General features: G+C 37.4%; 2 protein-coding genes and 1 long non-coding RNA gene across 4 annotated transcripts; 2 read left to right on the top strand and 1 right to left on the bottom strand.

Annotated features, from left to right (window-relative positions):
- Positions 1 to 1,306: 1,306 nt before the first annotated feature.
- LOC114293744 (4-hydroxy-tetrahydrodipicolinate reductase 2, chloroplastic-like) lies at positions 1,307 to 7,411 on the bottom strand. Of its 2 annotated transcripts, XM_082878071.1 has the most exons (7): positions 7,275 to 7,411; positions 6,739 to 6,870; positions 6,549 to 6,629; positions 5,982 to 6,083; positions 5,571 to 5,680; positions 2,176 to 2,263; positions 1,307 to 1,853 (listed from the first exon to the last, which is right to left on the bottom strand). In XM_082878071.1, exons 1-7 carry the CDS (start codon positions 7,275 to 7,277, stop codon positions 1,785 to 1,787), a joined length of 585 nt encoding a protein of 194 aa, XP_082734197.1. In that variant the 5' UTR covers positions 7,278 to 7,411; the 3' UTR covers positions 1,307 to 1,784. The 2 variants fall into 2 exon arrangements, with proteins under 2 accessions (XP_082734197.1, XP_082734196.1); XM_082878070.1 differs by lacking the exon at positions 7,275 to 7,411 and having other exon boundaries at positions 6,739 to 7,010.
- A 7,193-nt stretch (positions 7,412 to 14,604) lies between these two features.
- On the top strand, positions 14,605 to 15,417 carry LOC145795859 (uncharacterized). Its single transcript, XM_082880785.1, has 2 exons — positions 14,605 to 14,971; positions 15,086 to 15,417. Exons 1-2 carry the CDS (start codon positions 14,605 to 14,607, stop codon positions 15,415 to 15,417), a joined length of 699 nt encoding a protein of 232 aa, XP_082736911.1.
- Positions 15,418 to 15,620: 203 nt separating this feature from the next.
- Positions 15,621 to 16,218, top strand: LOC145794676 (uncharacterized). The gene is made up of 3 exons (XR_014334606.1): positions 15,621 to 15,890; positions 15,978 to 16,096; positions 16,184 to 16,218. It is a non-coding gene; the product is annotated as an uncharacterized LOC145794676 (long non-coding RNA).
- The last annotated feature ends 3,238 nt before the right edge of the window (positions 16,219 to 19,456 follow it).

Below are 19,456 nucleotides of genomic sequence, written 5' to 3'. Positions count from 1 at the left end.
GTTCTAATTGGTAAGCTCTAAGGAGCTCTAATATGTGGTAGGTCCCATGTGATGTGATGGTTTGATCTTATTGTTTTTTTTTTTTTTTTTCTTTGAATTTCCACATCACTAGAGCTGAATTTAAAGTCTCAGATCTAGAGCTCTCTATCAACTCTCTATCATTTTTATCAAAACTTATTATTGTAAGTTTAGTCAAAACATTATTATTATTATTATTATTATTATTATTATTATTATTATCATCATCATCATCATCGTTTCACCAAAACTTTTGCCTAAACAAGTAAAAAAATTTGATACAAAATAATTTTGTTCTTAAAAATGTGTTTATTAGCAATATTTTTAAAATTTTTTCACAAAAATTATTTTGTTTTTAAATTTTGAAGACGGCATTTTAGCGATGACTCTTGTGACAATAATAATTGGTTTTTTAATATTTTTTGTAACACGATTTTTATCTTTAAGGAATAATTTTGTCCCTATCTGAAAAAAAGAAAAAAGAAAAAAAAAACCTATCTAAAAAACAAGGAATAATTTTTTGTCAATTTCATGGGCAGCATGTTTTCGTAGTAAATTATAAAAAAATAATAATTGTAAATTCATAGAAATGAAAATAAATCTTTATGCTGATGTAATAAAAAGTTGTGAATTGGAACAATCTCTTACTTGAATTTAATTCAATGTAATTGCATTAATTCATTATAATAAATGGTTGCAGGACTTTGGTGCATTAGTTAAATGTAGAATCTTCACATTTTGTTTCATGTTTTCATATCTTTATTTTAAACTGAAAATAAAATAAATGGGTCATGGTCTCCGATTTTTGTGTCTTCTTCCAGTGTTTTTTTTTTTTTTTTTTTTTTTCAGATAGTTTTAAAAAAATATTAATAAAAACGACTAAATTTTCAGCTAACTCTCTTTAAGCTCTTACACTGTATTCCAATCGATTATTAACTCTTTTATGACGTGTAACTAAACTCTATTGATGCCTCCGTAGTGAATCCTTTCTTATGAATTGGATTAAATCTAACTAACAACATACTAACGATGGTTCTTAACTACAGACTATTGGTGCCTCGGTGACGACACAGACAGCATCCTCTCTTTTTTTTCGTTCCAAAAAAAAAAAAAAATCAAATAGTTCATAAAATTTTCAAGGAATTTTAGTCTAGAAGTCCCTAGAATTAAGAAATGTTGAATTGTAAACAATCATAAAAGACCAATAAAGTTTAACAAATGTTCTTGATTTAACAACTAATAAAAGGCAGAATTTTAAGTGCCAAGTAAAAATAATAAAAATTTTGTAAAAAATAACCCAATTTCATAGATTTCAGAGTAACAGAAAAGAAAAAAAATATAATTAAATGAAAAAAAAGAGCACGCTACAAAATGGGATTCAGAATATAAAAGGATCAACTGAACCGACACTAATGTATGTGAAGATACCGTCCCTTAAGCGATAGCGAAGCCGGATAGGTTTTTTTTATGTCGAAAGCCACAAAACTAGTTATCTTATAGCAGACAACTAAAGCAAGCCTACTCAACTAATCTCATACGTACAGGCCTATTCACATCGCAACTAATAAAAAAAAACTACTAGACTAGAAAAAAAAAAAAAAAAACTACTAGACTAGGCGACAAGTCCTCTGTCCTACTACAGGTGCCACGACAACCTTTACCAAGTCCGAACGATTATTGACCACCAGATCCGCCGGTCTGTTCTGCCCACAAAAGTAGAAGCTCAATAATCAAAACCATCAGTGCAAACAAACAAAACCCAACTGTCATCGCATGTTGCCCTCCCGCAAGACATCAGTCATATTGTAGATCCGCTTTTCTGCTTTTGACTGAACCTGCATTCACACAACATGTTGAATATCACTGAGTTCGATTATAATAGAACGATGACTATGGAGAAACTACAATCACATATGACACTAAAAATAGAGTGATATTTATCAATATACATGTGATTAGCCTTCAAAGTTTATGTGTTAGATACTATCACCTTGATTCAACAAACTGTGATGTTGAAGATTGCAATGAAATTTATTTTTTTAACACCACAAGTGACATCTCATCAAGCTCCTTAACCTAATAAATTGTTATGACAATATGCAAAAAACTAAAGTAACTATCACTAAAATTCAAGGAGAAACAGAGAAGCTTCAGCACCTTTCGAGAGAGGAAAATTATAACATCTACAGTACCCTCAGCAGACATTGAGCTGCCACAAACATTATGCTGAAACTCTAAAGAAACACTGCAAAAATCAGAATAGAAAACAGTAAGTCCGATGGTTTAGTTTTGATGATTTCAAGAATGCATTGGGTTGCCATGTTTCATCGTGATATATGTTTGCCAATCCTTGATGCAAAATTTGTGCTTTACATTTGATAAACTTGTGGCTAGAATTTCCAATCTTTTGATATTAGTTATTGGATGCCTTAATGAAATGATACATAGGATTAATAGATGTTTTCAAAAGTAATCCACAATTATTTGAAAAAGAGAGCTTGAGCTTTAAAATGTTTTATAGTTTTCATTCTCTAATGATTCGGATTCAAAAACTTCAAACACAAATGATTTGATATTTGTTTTGTGCTTAAATGATCTTTATCTAACTTATCTTAGAGTGATACACAACTTGTACATTGATATGTATTGACTGTCACAAAAAAGAGAGAGCTTTTGTGTTAAAAATTATGTATCTTCTGCTCTCAAGAGGTTAAGCATGAAGAACTCCAAGAATGATATCATTTTGTGCTTACAAGATACAACAGTTCTTATTTTTATATCTCAAGTATTTGTATTCAAAAATTGAGTTCTTGTGCATAATCATGTTTTATATTTGATGTAGATTCAAATGATCCGAGAATGAACTTGTTTAATGATGAGAAATGATGAGTAGCTTACACGATTCATTTATAACATTATTTGAAGTTGGATTTGTGTTTGAACATGTTCTGAAACACCTACAAGTTGAATTTTCAAAGTTGGAATGTTTAGAATCAACCCCATGTTGTTTGATGTCGCTCCCTTTCATCAGAGAATATTTTGTGCTCGTTTGGCATGAAAAAGTTTGAGGCTTTTTGGCAAAAATTGGCTAAAAAACCAATAAAACAAAATGTCACATCCAAACCATAATTATTTAATTTTTTGTCTCACAAAAATCAAAAAAGTCTATCTTAAACGAGACTTTTTAGCACTAGGCTAAAATAGCCAAAAAGCCAACCTACATCCCAAACGAAGCTTTTGGTCAACAAAGCTGTTTACCCCTTTTGGAAAAGTGTTGACAATATTTTCCAAGGAGTGCTGGATTTGTACAGGAAGAGGAAGGTGTCGATCCTTTTCTATTTAGTTTTCGACACTGTAGTCTTAAAATTTCAAACCTGACAGCATTAGAACAACTTTTTCAATGGCTCTTTTTTGCATTAAATGCACTCCAACCACTGGGGCTGTGCATAACACCGCTGAAACCGTCAAATCCGCACCGAACGGCGCATTTTTTCAGTTCTGGCGGGCAAGTTGGGCGGGTGGGGGGTCCCTGCTTGGTGGGCGGCATGGGTGGCAGTTTCAAAACTCTAACAAGCTGACCAAACTAACCCGCACTGCCTATGTATATATAGGCTCATGACACTGCTTTGGAAGAAAGAAAGAGATGGTCAATTTCTTTCTAGGGTTTCAAGCACCTCTCCATCTCGCCCTTTTTGCCTTTGTCGCCGATCGACTCGCCGCTGTCTCCGATCACAGCCAATCGACTTGCCTCTCACATATCCGTGGTTGGTACTCTAAATCATCTCATTCATCAGATTATTTTGTCTCCCCTCTCGCTCCTCCTCCGATTGGCACCGCCGCTAACCTTGACCATTCTGTTACCAGTGCTCGCTTGCAGGGAGTTTTCTGCAAATTTGGAACCTATGAAGCACGGACACGGACACGCGACACGACACGGACACGCAAAAACGCAAATTTTCAAAAAATAGGGGACACGACACGTTGGGGACACGTTCAATATATATAATTTCTTTTATATATTATTATATGTAAAATTAAAAAATATATACTAATTTTATTTATTTATTTTATTTATTATATGTAAAATTAAAAAATAAATATATTATTTGTATTTGTTTATATTATTTATTTACAAAAGAAAGGCATAAAAAAGAAAAAAAAGAATAAAAAGAATAAAGAGGGAGAGACAGACACGGTGTAAGGAAGAGGGAAAGAAAGTGAGGTGAGAGCGAGAGCGAGAGCGAGAGGTAGACACGATCAGAGAGCGAGAGGCGACACCAGAGAGAGATGGACAGAGAGAGGAGATAAAGACGATGAGAGACGAACAGGTTCTTCCTCGATCTAGCCTCGACAGGTTCTTTCTCTCTTTCTCTTTCTCTTTCTCTTTCTCTCTATCTTCAATGGGTTAGGTCTCTGGTTAGGGTTTCTGTTTACAACGTGTCCACAACGTGTCAAGCGTATCCGAAAGAGTGTCCACCTGCAAAAATTCAAAAAAAAAAACAGGGACACGTTAGGTCGAGTGTCGGACACGTGTCTACCACGTGTCCGACGTGTGTCCGTGTCCGACACGTGTCCGACACCCATACGCTACCTCCAGCGATGTGTCCGTGCTTCGTAGTTTGGAACTATACTTTCTTGCAAGGTGGCTAAGGAACATGGGAAGAGCAAGGCTTTGGGTTTGTTTAGTTAGATTCAGAGGATTCATCCATGGCTGCTCTCAATACTCTCCATGATACCATCTTTCAATGGAAGAAATTATAAATACTCTTTGTTTCTATTTAAGTCATTAGTCCATCTTCTCAATCCTTCTTTGTCTATGAGTCAGATTTTGTTTCTTAATGGATTTCTTTTTCTTTTTTTTTTTTTATATTGTGGATTCTCTATATGATCTCTCTCTCTATATATATTTATGTGTGTGTGTGGGTACATTTTTCTATATATATATATATATATAAACTGTTAGCTACTGTTGCTCAATAATAAAAAAAAGTGTGTAATTTGTTAACTATTGTTTGAATATAAAAAATGTTTTGGCTGAAATATTGAGTACTTGAATTTTTATATATACTATGCGTATTATAAATCGTCAATCCGTCCGAACCGTCAAGTCAAAACCGCCATTATTTGCCAGTCGAACCGTCGGTTTTTGATAAACAAAACGGCAATTTTTAATGTCAATTTTGTCAATCCACCACCCGCCGTGCGGTTTTTATTTTACCAGAAAGCTTGCTAGTTGTTACTATTTTCAAGAATAGTGAAGAAACTAAAGGGGGAGCCTTGGGAGTGGACATGGGCTTGGGTTAAACCAAAACTACTATAAATCTTGGAGTTTGAATCTCTTCCCTCTACACTGCCCTTATCTTTCTTTAATGCGTATTGCTTTCATTTCTTTTGAGCACACATCGGTACACTTGCTTATATTTATTGTGTAGTTTTTTAATTTTATATTTGTCAAAAGCTATTCGATGCCCATATAAGCTGGAAGGCAGGACTTAAAAAGAGTAAAAAATACAAAAATAGAAAGCATAAAAATAAGAAATGAATAACTTTACGTTTGATCGGGTGATGTCAGATGATACAAATGGAATGCATGATGAGACAGATGCTCCTCTGGCACACCCACTATCTCCATTTGTTGCTTTGGATCACGGATTCGTTGTATCTGATCGAAAAATTTCCAAACATTTTGACGAATAAGCCAGAAATTTAGAAAAAGAGAAGCAGGGGATCGCAACTAAACGACATAATAGGACATAATTATTATTTTTTTGAAAAAAAGAAAAATATAAGCATTCGCTAATGTTTACTCTGATAACTAAGCAATAAATAAAGAAAAAGGTGGGAAAACAATGGAAAAGTTGTTGAGCTGCATAAGCCTACTAGAAACCATGATACTAGCCCTACTAAAAACCATGATACTAGCCTCCTAAAAACCATGATGCTGTGCTTATCCCCTAGCGCACCTTATCCAATTCAAAGGAGACTCCCAGCTTTTTAAAGCTTCCAACGACAGCCTCGGCAGTTCCAGACGTGTCCAATTTGCTTGCTTGGTAAGACTCCATCGCCTGCAAGATTGAAAAATACACAAGATGTCAGTCTAAAGACTCTAAACATCCGCATATAGATTCAAGGAAAAAGTTAGTATTGACTTCTAGATAGATTAAGTAGTGTAGACTTCTCAACCATAAGTTACCTAAACAAATGGGCTGAACTGTAACCCAAAAACCTAAGTGTTGGATCAAGGCTTTATAAAGTTGATACAATTAGTGCTGTTCATAACATTTTATCAAAAGTGGCATGACTCAATATTCATATCTCCATACCAAAATAGTTAAATAAAAAATCTCTCATAGCTTCTGGCATGGAGGCCACCGCAACAAAGATTTGTAATGTCAACATTACTGATGCCTCTTGGGATATTGAGTTATTATATATGGAAATATTAAGGCAAAAAGCAAGCAACACAGATACAGATGAAAAGGAAAAGTAAAACCAAAAAAAAAAAAAACAGAGAAAAATTTAGAAGTTACCTCTAGGAAATATCCAGGGAAGGGCCTTTCCCTGGTAAATTGCTCAGCCATAATTTCCATTGATGCAAGAAATGCTGCAACCTAATCAAGGCCAGCCAATCAAAATTTCAACCAGACAAGGAAAGACAAATTGACAATGTTAAAGTTAAATTATATAAAAGCCAGTATACGGCTACTGAATCCTGATCACCTGTTTTCCCATTTGAGGTGAGATCACAGCATAAACTTTTGAGTCTTCTACAATCTTATACAACCGCTCCCTGTCTCCACCAGTAGTACCCATTACAAAGGGCACCCCAACTCTACAATAACTCTGCATTATCTGAAGATTGCATGATAATAACAAAACCATTAACTAAAAGCTTGATGATTGGAAATTTGATGATCACTGCTTTATTCCTGAATAAGAAAATTATGCAAGCAACTGGATACATTGGCAGAGGATAAGACAATAATGTCACTCAAATAGCCCCTACCAAATGTAGGAAAATTGACCCAGCTTTCCAATATTTACCTCCAATATTTACCTTCAAGTTCAATAATTCTAACATCACAAAAAAAAAAAAAAAACATGGGAAAATATGCATTGCATTTAATATTTCTAAAATTTGGTCATGGTGGACAGGGCTGTGAGTTCCATGTAGAGCCTCCAAAGCCCAGCTATTGAAGTGTACTCCAAACCAAATTTGAAATATTTCTTACATCTAAAGATCCATTCACACTTACCATTCACTGAAGCAGGCAATGTGTAGTCCACCACCATCAAGTTTGGACACTCCTCAAAGGCAGATGTTAAAATGCTTTCTCTTTCAGAAGGACCATACAACTGAATCTCTTTTCCACCCGCTTGCACAATTTTCCCAGACTCATTACTTCTGCTAAAATGATATAGGAACAAGATGAATTCCTTTTGAAGCAACTGCTTCTATAACTGCGTTCCCCATCTTACCAGTACAACCATTCACCTGTATGAGAATATTGTAACCACAAAACCACAAGATGAATCAATTACACAAAATAAAATGGCAACCAGCCACATAAAAAAGACACAACCTAACCTACATATATGATCACCCTTATCATAGCAAGCATAAAAGATTGATGAAATTTTTTTAACAGCCTTTCCAAGAGTGAATTTTAATGGACAGCATAGTAATCATTAAGGCTTAAAGTAAAATTAACACAGCCAAATAGCGGCAGAGTGGTTTGTGAAAGTGAAACCAGATACAACCCAAGTGATGGATCCCTTGTTGATGTTCACTTCATTGAAAAATTTAATATATATATATATAGAGAGAGAGAGAGAGAGAACATGTTTACCCTTAACCAAGTATGCTGTGAGTATGTCACGATCACGGACACTGACTAATAATTAAGAAGGTATTCCATAATGTGCTTACAAGAAAAACTCAAATGTAATTAAGATGGTATTCCACACATCTCTAACCTAATTAATATACACTCACTGACCAAACTCAATGCTCTACTATGGGATTCCTGGGACTAAGCATCAAAGTACAGCATGGTATCCAAATCAGTGCCAATAAATGTTAGGAGACATGAAACTGGAGCCCCTTGCCTATAGCCTCCATCCACTTATCAAGATGTAGGCCAAATAGAATGTTACCAAAATGCAGGCAAAATAGAATGTCCTGCTCCTGGTCTACTATCCTAGACCATACTACTTAACTGCTGCTTTCATAGCCATCCCACGTAGCATGGTAGTATTCTGTCGATTCAATCAATTTGATGCACAAAATATGTATTTGGTCTAAAACTCATTTAATATGGGGAAAATTTTAAAATTTAGAAACCGATTTAAGAAAGATAGGGACAATGACTCGACTCTAATGTTCAAAATCATTTAAAATCTCACTTGTTAGAAGAAAAGAAGATATAACCTACTTTAGCTCAAACATAACAAGAAAAATCATATTGTCATTTTGTATACTTTGATGATCTGTACTTGCATATGTGAAAGTAATATGCACACAGCAATACCATTTGTACTGCACTATTATGAACATATATTATTTGATAAATGGAACTTGATTTTCTGGATAAATTGAAGTAGTAGTTTTAACAATTCAATTGCACTAGACACACTTTGACTACAAAACAGCAAAAACATATATATGGAGCAAGCATACACTTTTTAGTGAGAGACAAAATTGAAAATGGACATCTGTTTAAGGGTACAAGAGATTAATGTGTGATTACCAAGATTGTAAGTCCATTGTGTTGAGACAATTGAAAACAATGGAATAGTTGATCTCTGCTTTCTAGAAATATTTCTAGCACATCTCCCGCATTGAAGTAATGAGGCACGGTTCTCCTTCCTTGAATGGTAGTTGTAGGCAACACTTTAAGAACAAATGCCATAATTTGCATATAATCTGCACTGATACTAATGATGTTTAAGTCGATGGGAATTAAATTTGAAAGGAATGTTAATCAAATAGAACTTTTACAACCCCCCCCCCCCCCAAAAAAAAAAAAAAAAAAATTTGAAAGATTCCCGAGTAACAAAACAAAAAAAGGGGGGTTTTCAACAAACATCTGTAAGTTTTCTGTATATTCAAATTGTGTAATAATACAAAGAATACATTTGATTATATCAGTGTTATTAAAAGCGTGCCTAGGCGCAAAGCCCAGCCATGCCCACCCCTTGCGCCATGCAGTGGTCAAGGCGAGGCGATGTCACTAAGGCGCGATTAAAGCGCATGCTTGGAGCTAGGCGCAGTTAAGCCCAAGGCGCAGGCCTTGAGGGCTTCTTTTTTTTTTTTTTTCATACAGATTGGACCACCAAGATTTCAGGGTCAGCTACAGCAGATTATTTCCTTCAAATATACTTGAAGATTTAGCCCAAATCAGCGACGACGAAAGAAACATCGAGCCCTAATCCAAATCTCCAAAGAAGTTCTTCTATTCCAATCATCTTCCAGCGCAGTCGTCTTCCAGTTCAGGATGCCCAGGTATGTTCTCTTTGTTTCTTCGTCTCTTCTTCTCCTTCTCTCCGTCTGTTCTCTTCGTCTGTTCGTCTGTTCTCTTCGTCTTGTTCGTCTCTTTGTCTCTTCGTCTTCTTGGTCGTCTCTTCGTCTGCTTGTTCTTCGTCTTCTTCTGCTTCGTCTCGTCTGCCTTGTTCGTCTTCTTCTACTTCTTGGTCGTCTCTTCGTCTCGTCTGTTCGTCTGTTTTTTTTTTTTTTTAAATTTTTTTTTTGCCTTCTCCTCGTCTGTTTGAACCTTTTTTTTTTTTATAATTCTAAATTGCTCTGTTTAGATTTAATTTTAGCACAACTAAAATTAATTTCTATTTGTGCTCTGTTTATGGTTCAATGATTTAATTTATTTAATTTCTTTACTTCTATGATTAATTTTTTATGGTTCAACTAAAATATACTAAAATTAATGGTTCAACTAAAATATACTAAAATTAATTTTTTTAATTCTGTTTATGGTTGTGCTCTGATTATGGTTCAGAATTTAATTTAATTTCTAGTTGTGCTCTGTTTATGGTTCAACTAAAATATACTAAAATTAATTTTTTTAATTTTGAATTCTCTACTTCTATGATTTAGATGGCATCCGAAGTACAAGAAAAGATCCTGCATGGAAATATGCACATCAGTTAGATCCTAAGAACCCAAATCAATTTAAGTGTAATTTTTGTGGTAAAGTATCTAATGGAGGGGTTTATAGAGTCAAACAACATCTTGTTGGAGGTTCAAGGAATGTCACAGTTTGTCAAAAATGTCCACTTGATGTAAGGGAAGAGATAAAAGAGTATATGGGAAACAAGAAAACACAGAAAGATCAAATGAACTTGTTGCCTCATTTTGATGAGATGAACAATGATTTTGAAGAGGATGAAGATGACATTGCTTATGAGATTTAGCGGCCTCGTGGATCAAGTGGTAAAGCATTGCCAAGCAATCAAAATAGTTCTTTTGCTGGATCAAAAAGGTTGAAGAAGAAGGGGCCCATGGATGTATTCTACACACCCAATCCTGATTTTGTGGTGCAAAATAGAAAAGGAAAACGGACAACAATTGATCATAATGATCCTTATAAGAAAGAATTAAGAGATCTGTAGACACCCCATTTTTGACCGTCCTCAAGACTTGGACGTCACCGTTTGAACACCCGGTGATCATCCATGTTTGTGTTCGTTTGGAGTTCCCGGAGGTCTCGGCTCGCGTGCCCTGCCTCAGAATCTCCGAACTCAACCATTTAGTGTCTGGTTTTGCACCAAACACTTGCATCTTGCCTTTGAGAGGCAGGGAATGCCATGTAAGGCATCCCCACACACCACCGGCAGTGGCTGGAGGCCACCGGCTGGTCTTTTTCTGCCATCGGCACTTTTGTTTGCCGGTCGGCACATTTTAATGCCGGTCGGCATAGTTTGTTGCCGGTCGGCACTGTTTTTTGCCGAAATAGCATTTTTGGGCAGCCGACCACTGTTCATCCACTTTATGGAGATATTTTGTGCCAGCTGTGATAGCTGGCACCAACTCTTCTCCCCTCCATATGGAGGGATTTCCCTCTAGCCAAGCTTGTTGTATAAGCTTTGCAAGAGGGAGTCCTATAAGAGAGGGGCTTTCCTCTTGGTTCTAGGTTAGAAAGTCAGAAGCAAAAACCAGCCCTTAACAATATAGATACATATTATCTCTATACCTCCCCCTCTCTCCTCCTTTGTGTGTGTTTTTTAGCTCAAAAGGTGTGTTTTACCTTACTTTTGCACCATTACACACACCATTACACCTTACTCCGAGATTGAGGGACTTGGAGGAGTTGTTTCTTGAGTTTTGGACTGGTTTTGATCCAAAGAAGGAGGCTAGACCATTTGTTCTTCAAGGGTTCTTCAAGGGTGAGCATCTTCCTTTTTATTCCCCAAACTTGCATTGGTTTTCTACCTATTTTGTTTACTGTTTTAGCTCTTGTGTATAACATGAAAAAGGCTTAAATTTTCCTGCTCTAGCACTTTCATTAAGGTCATTTTGTGGTTTGAGTGCAAACTCACCCTCATAGGCCTTGTTTGGTCTATTTTGGTGCATCTTTGATATGGTTTTGTTCACTTCAGCATTTTGATCTTTTCATCACTAAAAACCAGTTCATTTTTGGTGTTTAAAAAGTTGGTTTGAAGTCTTGCATAGGGGAGGGATACCCCTCTCCCTTTATGGTTTTGTTTCCTTGCTTTTTGGGCTCAAAAGGATAGCATATGTGCTTGTTGTTTCTTGGCCTCATTTCAGAATTTCTTTAGGCATTTTACATCATATGTAACCCCTGTTTTTGGTCAAACTTGTGTCTCCTTGTATGCTTGTAATACTTGCTTTGTATTACTCTATTTTGCTTAGGAGTCCATCTCATGATTAGGCCATGATTCTTGTGAGAGTTGGTTTAGTTCCATGAAGTTCTTAGTGATGTTTTTCCATGCTTAAGGTTTATTGGTTATCCATTTAGTCATACTTGACATGTGTGTTAAGGTTGCTTTGTATTTTGGCTTAAAAGCTTTGAGCATGTTGACCTCTAGCATGTATGTTTGCGATTACCCTCATGATTCAACATCATCTAAGGACCACATTTTAGTCCAAGAATCATGCTTGTATGTGTGCATGCATGGCCTCTTTAATGCCTTGAGGGTGTGTCCTCTTATGCCTAAGAATGAGCCTTAGTGCATATGCTTCATGGGAGATATTTTAGCTGCCATATTAGGAGTTTTTTGGGGTCCTATTTTGCATGCACAAATTCTGTTTTTGCTTTGCTTTAATCATGCCATGAGTGGTCATGTTAATGAGGGTGAAATGTTTCCTTTTTGTGCCTTAACTTTGGGACCATAAGTTTGCTTGTTAACATGAGTTGATTGTCCATCATTTTGAGCACTTTTGGCCACTGTTTTGAGAAGGGTGAGGGCCTGCCCCTTTGCCATTTTAAGCCCTCTTGCATGCTTGCTCCATGTTTGTTGCATGGTTGCTCCATTAAGCCTTGTAGCACATCAATCCCATGGTCAATTTGGTCCATGTTTGCATCATGTTTGTATCTTGTATGCTTGGTATTATACATTTGTCATGTTGGTTGCATAATGCTTGTTGTGCTTTACATCTTGGTGGCATGATACATTTGAGCCTTGTTGAGCATTACATGCATTGCATTTACTTGGTTTGGGGTGTCAAACTAAGTGTGGGAATCAAGGACCATTCATACTTCAAGTGATGCAATGTGCCTCGATTCCCGGTCATCGGGACCTTTGACTCCAACTTGATAAGGCCTCGGTTTTCATGTTGTTTGTTGCATACATCCTTACATTAAGTGGCAAATTTGATCCCTCGAGTCATCATGCACCATTGATGGCTCAAAGGTCGAAGGTCATGCTTCTTTGAGTTCAAAATATGATAAGAAGTAGGACCATGCTTACATGTGTCCAAGAACTCCATACCATGCACTGTCTGTTCTCTGTTTGCTGTCAAATTGTCTTCTGCAGGAAGTTTCTGCCGACCGGCAGAATTTAGTGCCGACCGGCACTATCTGGAGTGCCGATGAATCCAATAAAGTGCCGATGGGAACTGTGAAGTGCCAGTGGTAATTCTGTCCGGCCGGTGGTGCTCTGCAGGACGCAAGGAACTTGCTCCAGTACTTTGGCAATTTTCAGAAAGACAAGGCAGTACAAACAGAGGCGACAGGAGTACAGTACGGGTTTTCCGGACGAGGCGGATTCGAGCATGCATCACTCGCGCATCCCGAGGCAGAGGCTGCGGCTACCCTTTGCCTTCCTTCGCCACCTTTCCTTTAAATTAAATTAGAATTTTTTTTTTGTTTTGTAATAATTTTATTTGTTTATTATTTGGGACTGTAATATTAATTCGGACCCTCTGAGTGAGGGTAAACATGTAATAAGTGTGGGTGAGTGTGTGTATGTCTTCCAATCCCCATTTCTTTCTTCCCTTTTATTTACCTGCTTATGATGGTAGATTAGGGCATTTTTGAAATTAGCATACCTTATGATATGCATGCGTGCATTCATGCATCTGTTGACATGCACCGGGCTCGGTACATCATACTAACCGCATTCGTATTTTCAAATTCCAAAATTGAATACGTGAATCAGTTGGTTGCATATCGTATGCCATATTTAGGTTAACCGAGCCTAATTAAAATTGCATCTTGTATGTGTTGCATTAGGCAAAATAACATGAACTAGGACACGCACATTTGCTAACTAGTTTATTGTTTTGGCACGGAGTACAATGTAAGTGGTTATGCTTTAGCATCCAACATGCGTGTGAATGTTGCCATAATAGTATGCTTGCCATGCGGCTAAGTGTTTACATGAGATAAATTGCTTGAATGCCTGTGGGTGGAGGTCAAATTGCTTAAATTGGGATAGTGCGTTAAAGCTATATTTGTTTTAAGCCCACCGGATAGTGGCAAAACCGTCTTTTCCAAAAGCCCACTTGACGGTGGCAAAATCTGCATTTTAGCCTACTTGCGAGTAGCAAACCATTTTCAAAACAAACATGAAATGCTTTTTTATTCCAATTTGAGCGATTTGGTCTATACTTGTTTGCTGCGCGCATGACATAGTAATTCTAGGCTAACAATTGGTTTAAGAACACATAAAGTTTTCAAAAACGGATATCACGGTTAGTAGAGGCCGGTCTTCGGACCGGGCGAAAGGGGGTGCTCATAGCTGACCTTCCCCGATCGTACCCAAGCTCTCGAGCCGAGACAACTCCGGTGATGACGGACATGTGGCCTTCGGCACCGAGTCAGGGTTTCCTAAATTCTCCCATTTTAAAATATTTAGGTGGCGACTCTGTATCTGGCAAAGCAATCCATGTTTGGCACTACTTTTTCAAAAATCTATTTGTCAAAACGATTTGCCAGATTTGGACTCTTTGGTTCAGATTTAGAACCATGACGCAAATCGAGTCCGAACTGTAGCGAGGCCCACGCGGGCGCATCTACAAGATCGAGCAGTGATAAAAATCACAAGGTGGATGTATGATGCAGGTATAGCTTTTAATGCAGTTGGACAGTATACAGGTATAGCTTTGGACCAATGGTTGAAGCAATTGGGCAGTATGGTCCTGGTATGAAACCTCCCAGTTTCCATGAAGTGTGGGTTCCATATCTGAAGAAAGAGTTGAATCATACAAATGAGTTGATGAGGATTCATAAAGAGGAATGGGTGAAATATGGGTGTTCTTTGATGTCAGATGGATGGACTTCGCAGAATGGAAGGACTTTGATTAATTTTTTAGTCAATTGTCCTAGAGGAACTATGTTTGTTGAATCCATCGATGCTTCAAGCTATTCAAAAGATGGGCAAAAACTCTTCGAACTACTTGATAAGTTTGTGGATGATGTTGGAGAAGTTAATGTAGTCCAAATTATCACAGATAGTGCCTCAGCTAATGTGTTGGCTGGTAATAATCTTTTGTCTTCTTGATTCTATATGTACTTACTAGCTAATTAGTTAGTTAGTTTAGTTGTTATTAAATAATCTTCTGTGTTTTGCTTCTATAATTTTAATAGGTAAGTTTTTGGAGGCAAAGAGACCACACCTTTTTTGGACACCATGTGGGCTCACTGCTTGGATTTGATACTGGAAGATATTTTCAAATTGCCACATATGAAGAAGACATTTGACAGGGCTATTCGGGTACACGGTTATATTTATAACCGTCCAAGTGTGTTGAATATGATGGGGATGTTTACAAAGTTAAAGAATTTGGTCAAGCCTGCAAAGACAAGATTTGCAACAGCCTTTCTCACTCTATCTAGGATTCATCAACAAAAAAAACAACTTGAGAAAGATGTTCACTTCGGAGGAATGGACAAGCTCCAAATGGGCAAAGGAGCCAAAGGGTAAACAAGCAACACAGATTATGTTGACGCCATCATTTTGGAATTTGGCTGTCTATGCTCTTAAGGTCTCAGGTCCACTTGTGCATGTGCTTAGGTTGGTTGATTCTGAGAAAAAGCCTGCCATGGGATACATTTATGAGGCTATGGATAGGGCTAAAGAAAGTATTGCAAAGTCATTTAATGTAAAAGAAGAAAAATACAAGAACATCTTTGAAATCATTGACAATAGGTGGAATATCCAATTGCATCAACCTCTTCATGCAGCTGGCCATTTTTTGAATCCGGAGTTCTTCTATTCTAATCCAAGTATTGAGCATGATCCTGAAATCATGACAGGGTTGTATAAGTGTGTGTCAAGGTTGGTTTGAGGCACTGACATTCAAGATAAAATCACTCAAGAAATGAGTATTTATACAAAATCTGAAGGTCTCTTTGCGATGCCACTAGCAATTAGGCAGAGAATGACAAGGGCACCAGGTAATCCATTTTACACCATTAACTTTTTCATGCCTCTAGATTAAATCAAAAGTTTCTAGTTGTGCTAAAATTAGTTGCAATTCACAGCTGATTGGTGGTCTGCATATGGTTCTTCAGCCCCAAATTTGCAAAAGTTTGCCATAAAAGTTCTTAGCTTAACCTGCAGTGCATCTGGTTGTGAAAGAAATTGGAGTGTATTTGAGCATGTAAGCATCTACCTCAAGTTTGGTGAATTCCTTTTTTTTTTTCCCTTCTCATATGGTAAATTTTAATACATTCTCTTTTTCTTGTAGCTCCACAACAAAAAAAGAAATAGGTTGGAACAACGTCTCAATGATTTGGTACTTATTAAGTACAATAGACAATTGAGACGTCGATATGATATGCATGACACACTTGATCCCATCACTTTAACAAATATTGATTAAAGCAATGAGTGGTTGGTTGGGAGGATGGATGGAGAAGAGGATGAAGACAACGATAATGTGTTTGATGATGAAAGTTTGACGTGGGGTGATGTTGCTAGAGCTTCTGGTGTTCGGGAAAGAAATAAGCGAACTAGATCAACAACTTCAAAGACACCATCATCGTCGAGGGCATGGCCAAGGGGTTCTAGATCATCAAATGCATGTCAATTGATAGATGAGGAAGAGGCAGATTCAGAGGAGACAGAAGAGGAAGATGTAGAAGGACACAAATCCAATGATGAAAAAGAAGATTATGAATTGCGTGTTGTTGATATTGAGGATGATGATGATTGTTAGATCCTCATTGGATAAATGGAAGCAAAGACTTTATGTTTTGTTGGTTTAATTTGTTGATGTTTTGAAATGCATGCTTAAACTTGAAATATTGTTATTAGTTGACTTTTAGATCATGGATATTCGCGTTTTATGTTTTGAAATGCATGCTTATACTCATTTGTCTATGTTAAAATAGCGATATTTGTTGGTATTTATTTTTTTAAATGTTCAATATTGCATTTTGTTTATGTTATACCAGTTAGTTATTTGCTTATATGTCTCATATTAAATTATATTATTTTAACTTGTCATGGTGCGCTTTACTTCGATAAAGCCTGCGCCTCGCCTTGCGCCTAAGGCCTCAAGAGACCTTGGTGCCTTGGTGCGTTTATCGCTTTTAATAACGCTGGATTATATAATAATCCTAGCCCTAAGACTAAAAAAGAAAGGAAAACAATGCCATATATACACAATATATACTACCATATATATAAACCCAACCGAATATTCTCACACCCTCGCTCAAACTCAAGGTGTTTTAGCAGAAAACAGTGAGAGTTTGCCGAAAAGAAAGTGAAACCGAGCAGTGGTGTGAGTTTTGGTAAAGAAGTCAGTAAGTTCCAAAGCCGAAGAGACGAAAGGAAGCGAGATAGAGCCAGACTGCAGATGCTGACGGACAAAGTGACAATCAATCTCAATGTGCTTTATCTACTCATGGAAGACAGTATTATGGGCAATTCGAATAGCACTATGGTTGTCACAGTAGAGGGAGGTTGAAGAAGACTGAGGGACACCCAAATCAGATACGAGACAACAAAGCCAAACAATCTCAGCAGTAGCATGAGCCATAGCACAGTACTCAACGTCGGCAGTATAGCGAGTATCAACAGTTTGTTTCTTGTTTTTCCAAGAGATCAAGGAATCACCAAGAAATATACAGAAACCAAATGTGGACTTGCGATCAGTAACATCACCAGCCCAATCAAAATCAGCATAGGCCATCATATCCAAAGAGGAAGTAAAAGACAAAAATAAACCTTGAAATATAATACCTCGGAGATAGCGAAGAATCCAAACCAATGCAGCTCAATGTGTGGAGCGAGGAGCAGAAACAAACTGGCTAACCACATGAACAACATAAGCAAGATCAAGACGAGTAACTGTCAGTTAGACTAAGCAACCCATAAGCTCTCGATATAAAGTAAGATCATCTAGAGGAATACTATCAGTAGTGTTGAACTTCACATTCAGCTCAATAGGGGTATCAAAAATTTTAGTGTTAGTAAGGCCGCCACAATGAATAACCTCATTGGCATACTTGGCCTGAGATAGAAAGTAACCATTGGAAGAAGAAGCTACCTCAATACCAAAAAAAAAACCACAATGGGTCTAGATCCTTCACTTCAAAGATGCGGAAAAGACGCTACTTGACCTTAGAGATAGTAGAAGAGTTACAGCCAGTGATGATCATATCATCCACATACAGTAATAAGACAACAAATCCAACAGAGGTGTGGAGAAGAAACAAAGCAGAGTCCTAGACACAAGGATGAAACCCAAGCTCAGTAACAGCAGTCTGAAAGCGATCATACCAAGCAGGAGAAGACTGCTTCAGACCATACAGAGCACGCCGAAGGCGACAAACCTGTCTAGAGAAGTGGTGAAGGCCAGGGGGAGGACGCATGTAAAACTTCTTAGTGAGATGGCTATTAAGAAAAGCATTCTTACATCCCTCTGATAAAGAGGCCAAGAATGAACAGCAGCAACAGAGATCAAAGTACGGACAGTAGGTCTCCACATAATCAATACCATACTCCTTTGAGAAACCTTTGGCAACCAAATGAGTTTTGTAGCACTCAAGATAACCATTAGAATTAGTCTTGACTTTGTAGACCCATTTGCAACCAACCAGATTCTTACCAACAGGCAAAGGAACCAACTTTCAAGTACTAGTTTTCTGTAAAACAGACAACTCATCCTCCACAGACAGACAACTCATCCTCCATAGCTTGAATCCAATAAAAATCCTGACAGACATCCTTGTAAGACTAAGGTTCTGAAAAAGAGTGAATTGTAGACAAAAATGTAAAATATGAAGGCCAAAAGCATGCTTTAGCAAAACCAAAATTTTCGACCTGTTTACGGATGCGAAGGGGATACTTACGATTAGCAAGATCAGAGTCGTCAGAAGCAGGAGGATCAATAGTAGGGGCAGAGACAACTGGTGGATGGAGAGCCTTGCAACGAGAATAAACTAACAACGGATGTGGAGAAGGAGCAAGCTGGGGAGGAGAAGGAGAAGAGAGAGCAGAGTCCTAGGCTTCAATAGAGAAAGACTCAGCAGAAGGGGTGGTAGGAGGAGAAGAGGGAACAAGTTCATGAGGAACAGTAGAGATGTACTCATTAGGAGAGACCTCAGAAGGAAATGGATCAATGTGAACCAATTCTCTTTGGAAACCGGGGCAGTGATAGGAGGAAGTTGAAAATAAAGCAGACGTTCTAGAAAATAAACATGACAGGAGACATAAAGACGACGGGAAACAGGGTCGTAACACCGATAGCCTTTCTAAGTAGGACTATAACCCAAAAAGACATAGGACAGACTCGACACTAAATTTCGTCCAATCTTTGTGGGAAAAAAGAACAAAACAGGCAGACCCAAACACACGAAGGATGGAGTAATTAGGAATTTTGGAGAACAAGGCCTCATAAGGAGACCGACCAAAAAGAAGTGAAGTGGGCATGCAGTTGAGAAGAAAAGTAGCAACAAGAACTGCCTCCTCTCAAAACGGAACTGGAACTGAGGTAGAGAGAAGAAGAAAC

Source organism: Camellia sinensis, chromosome 7 (genome assembly GCF_055761805.1).
Source record: "Camellia sinensis isolate YWXY chromosome 7, ASM5576180v1, whole genome shotgun sequence".
Taxonomy (NCBI): Eukaryota; Viridiplantae; Streptophyta; class Magnoliopsida; order Ericales; family Theaceae; genus Camellia; species Camellia sinensis.
Note: the sequence above shows the minus strand (reverse complement) of the source record. Positions and strands in the feature narration are given on the sequence as shown.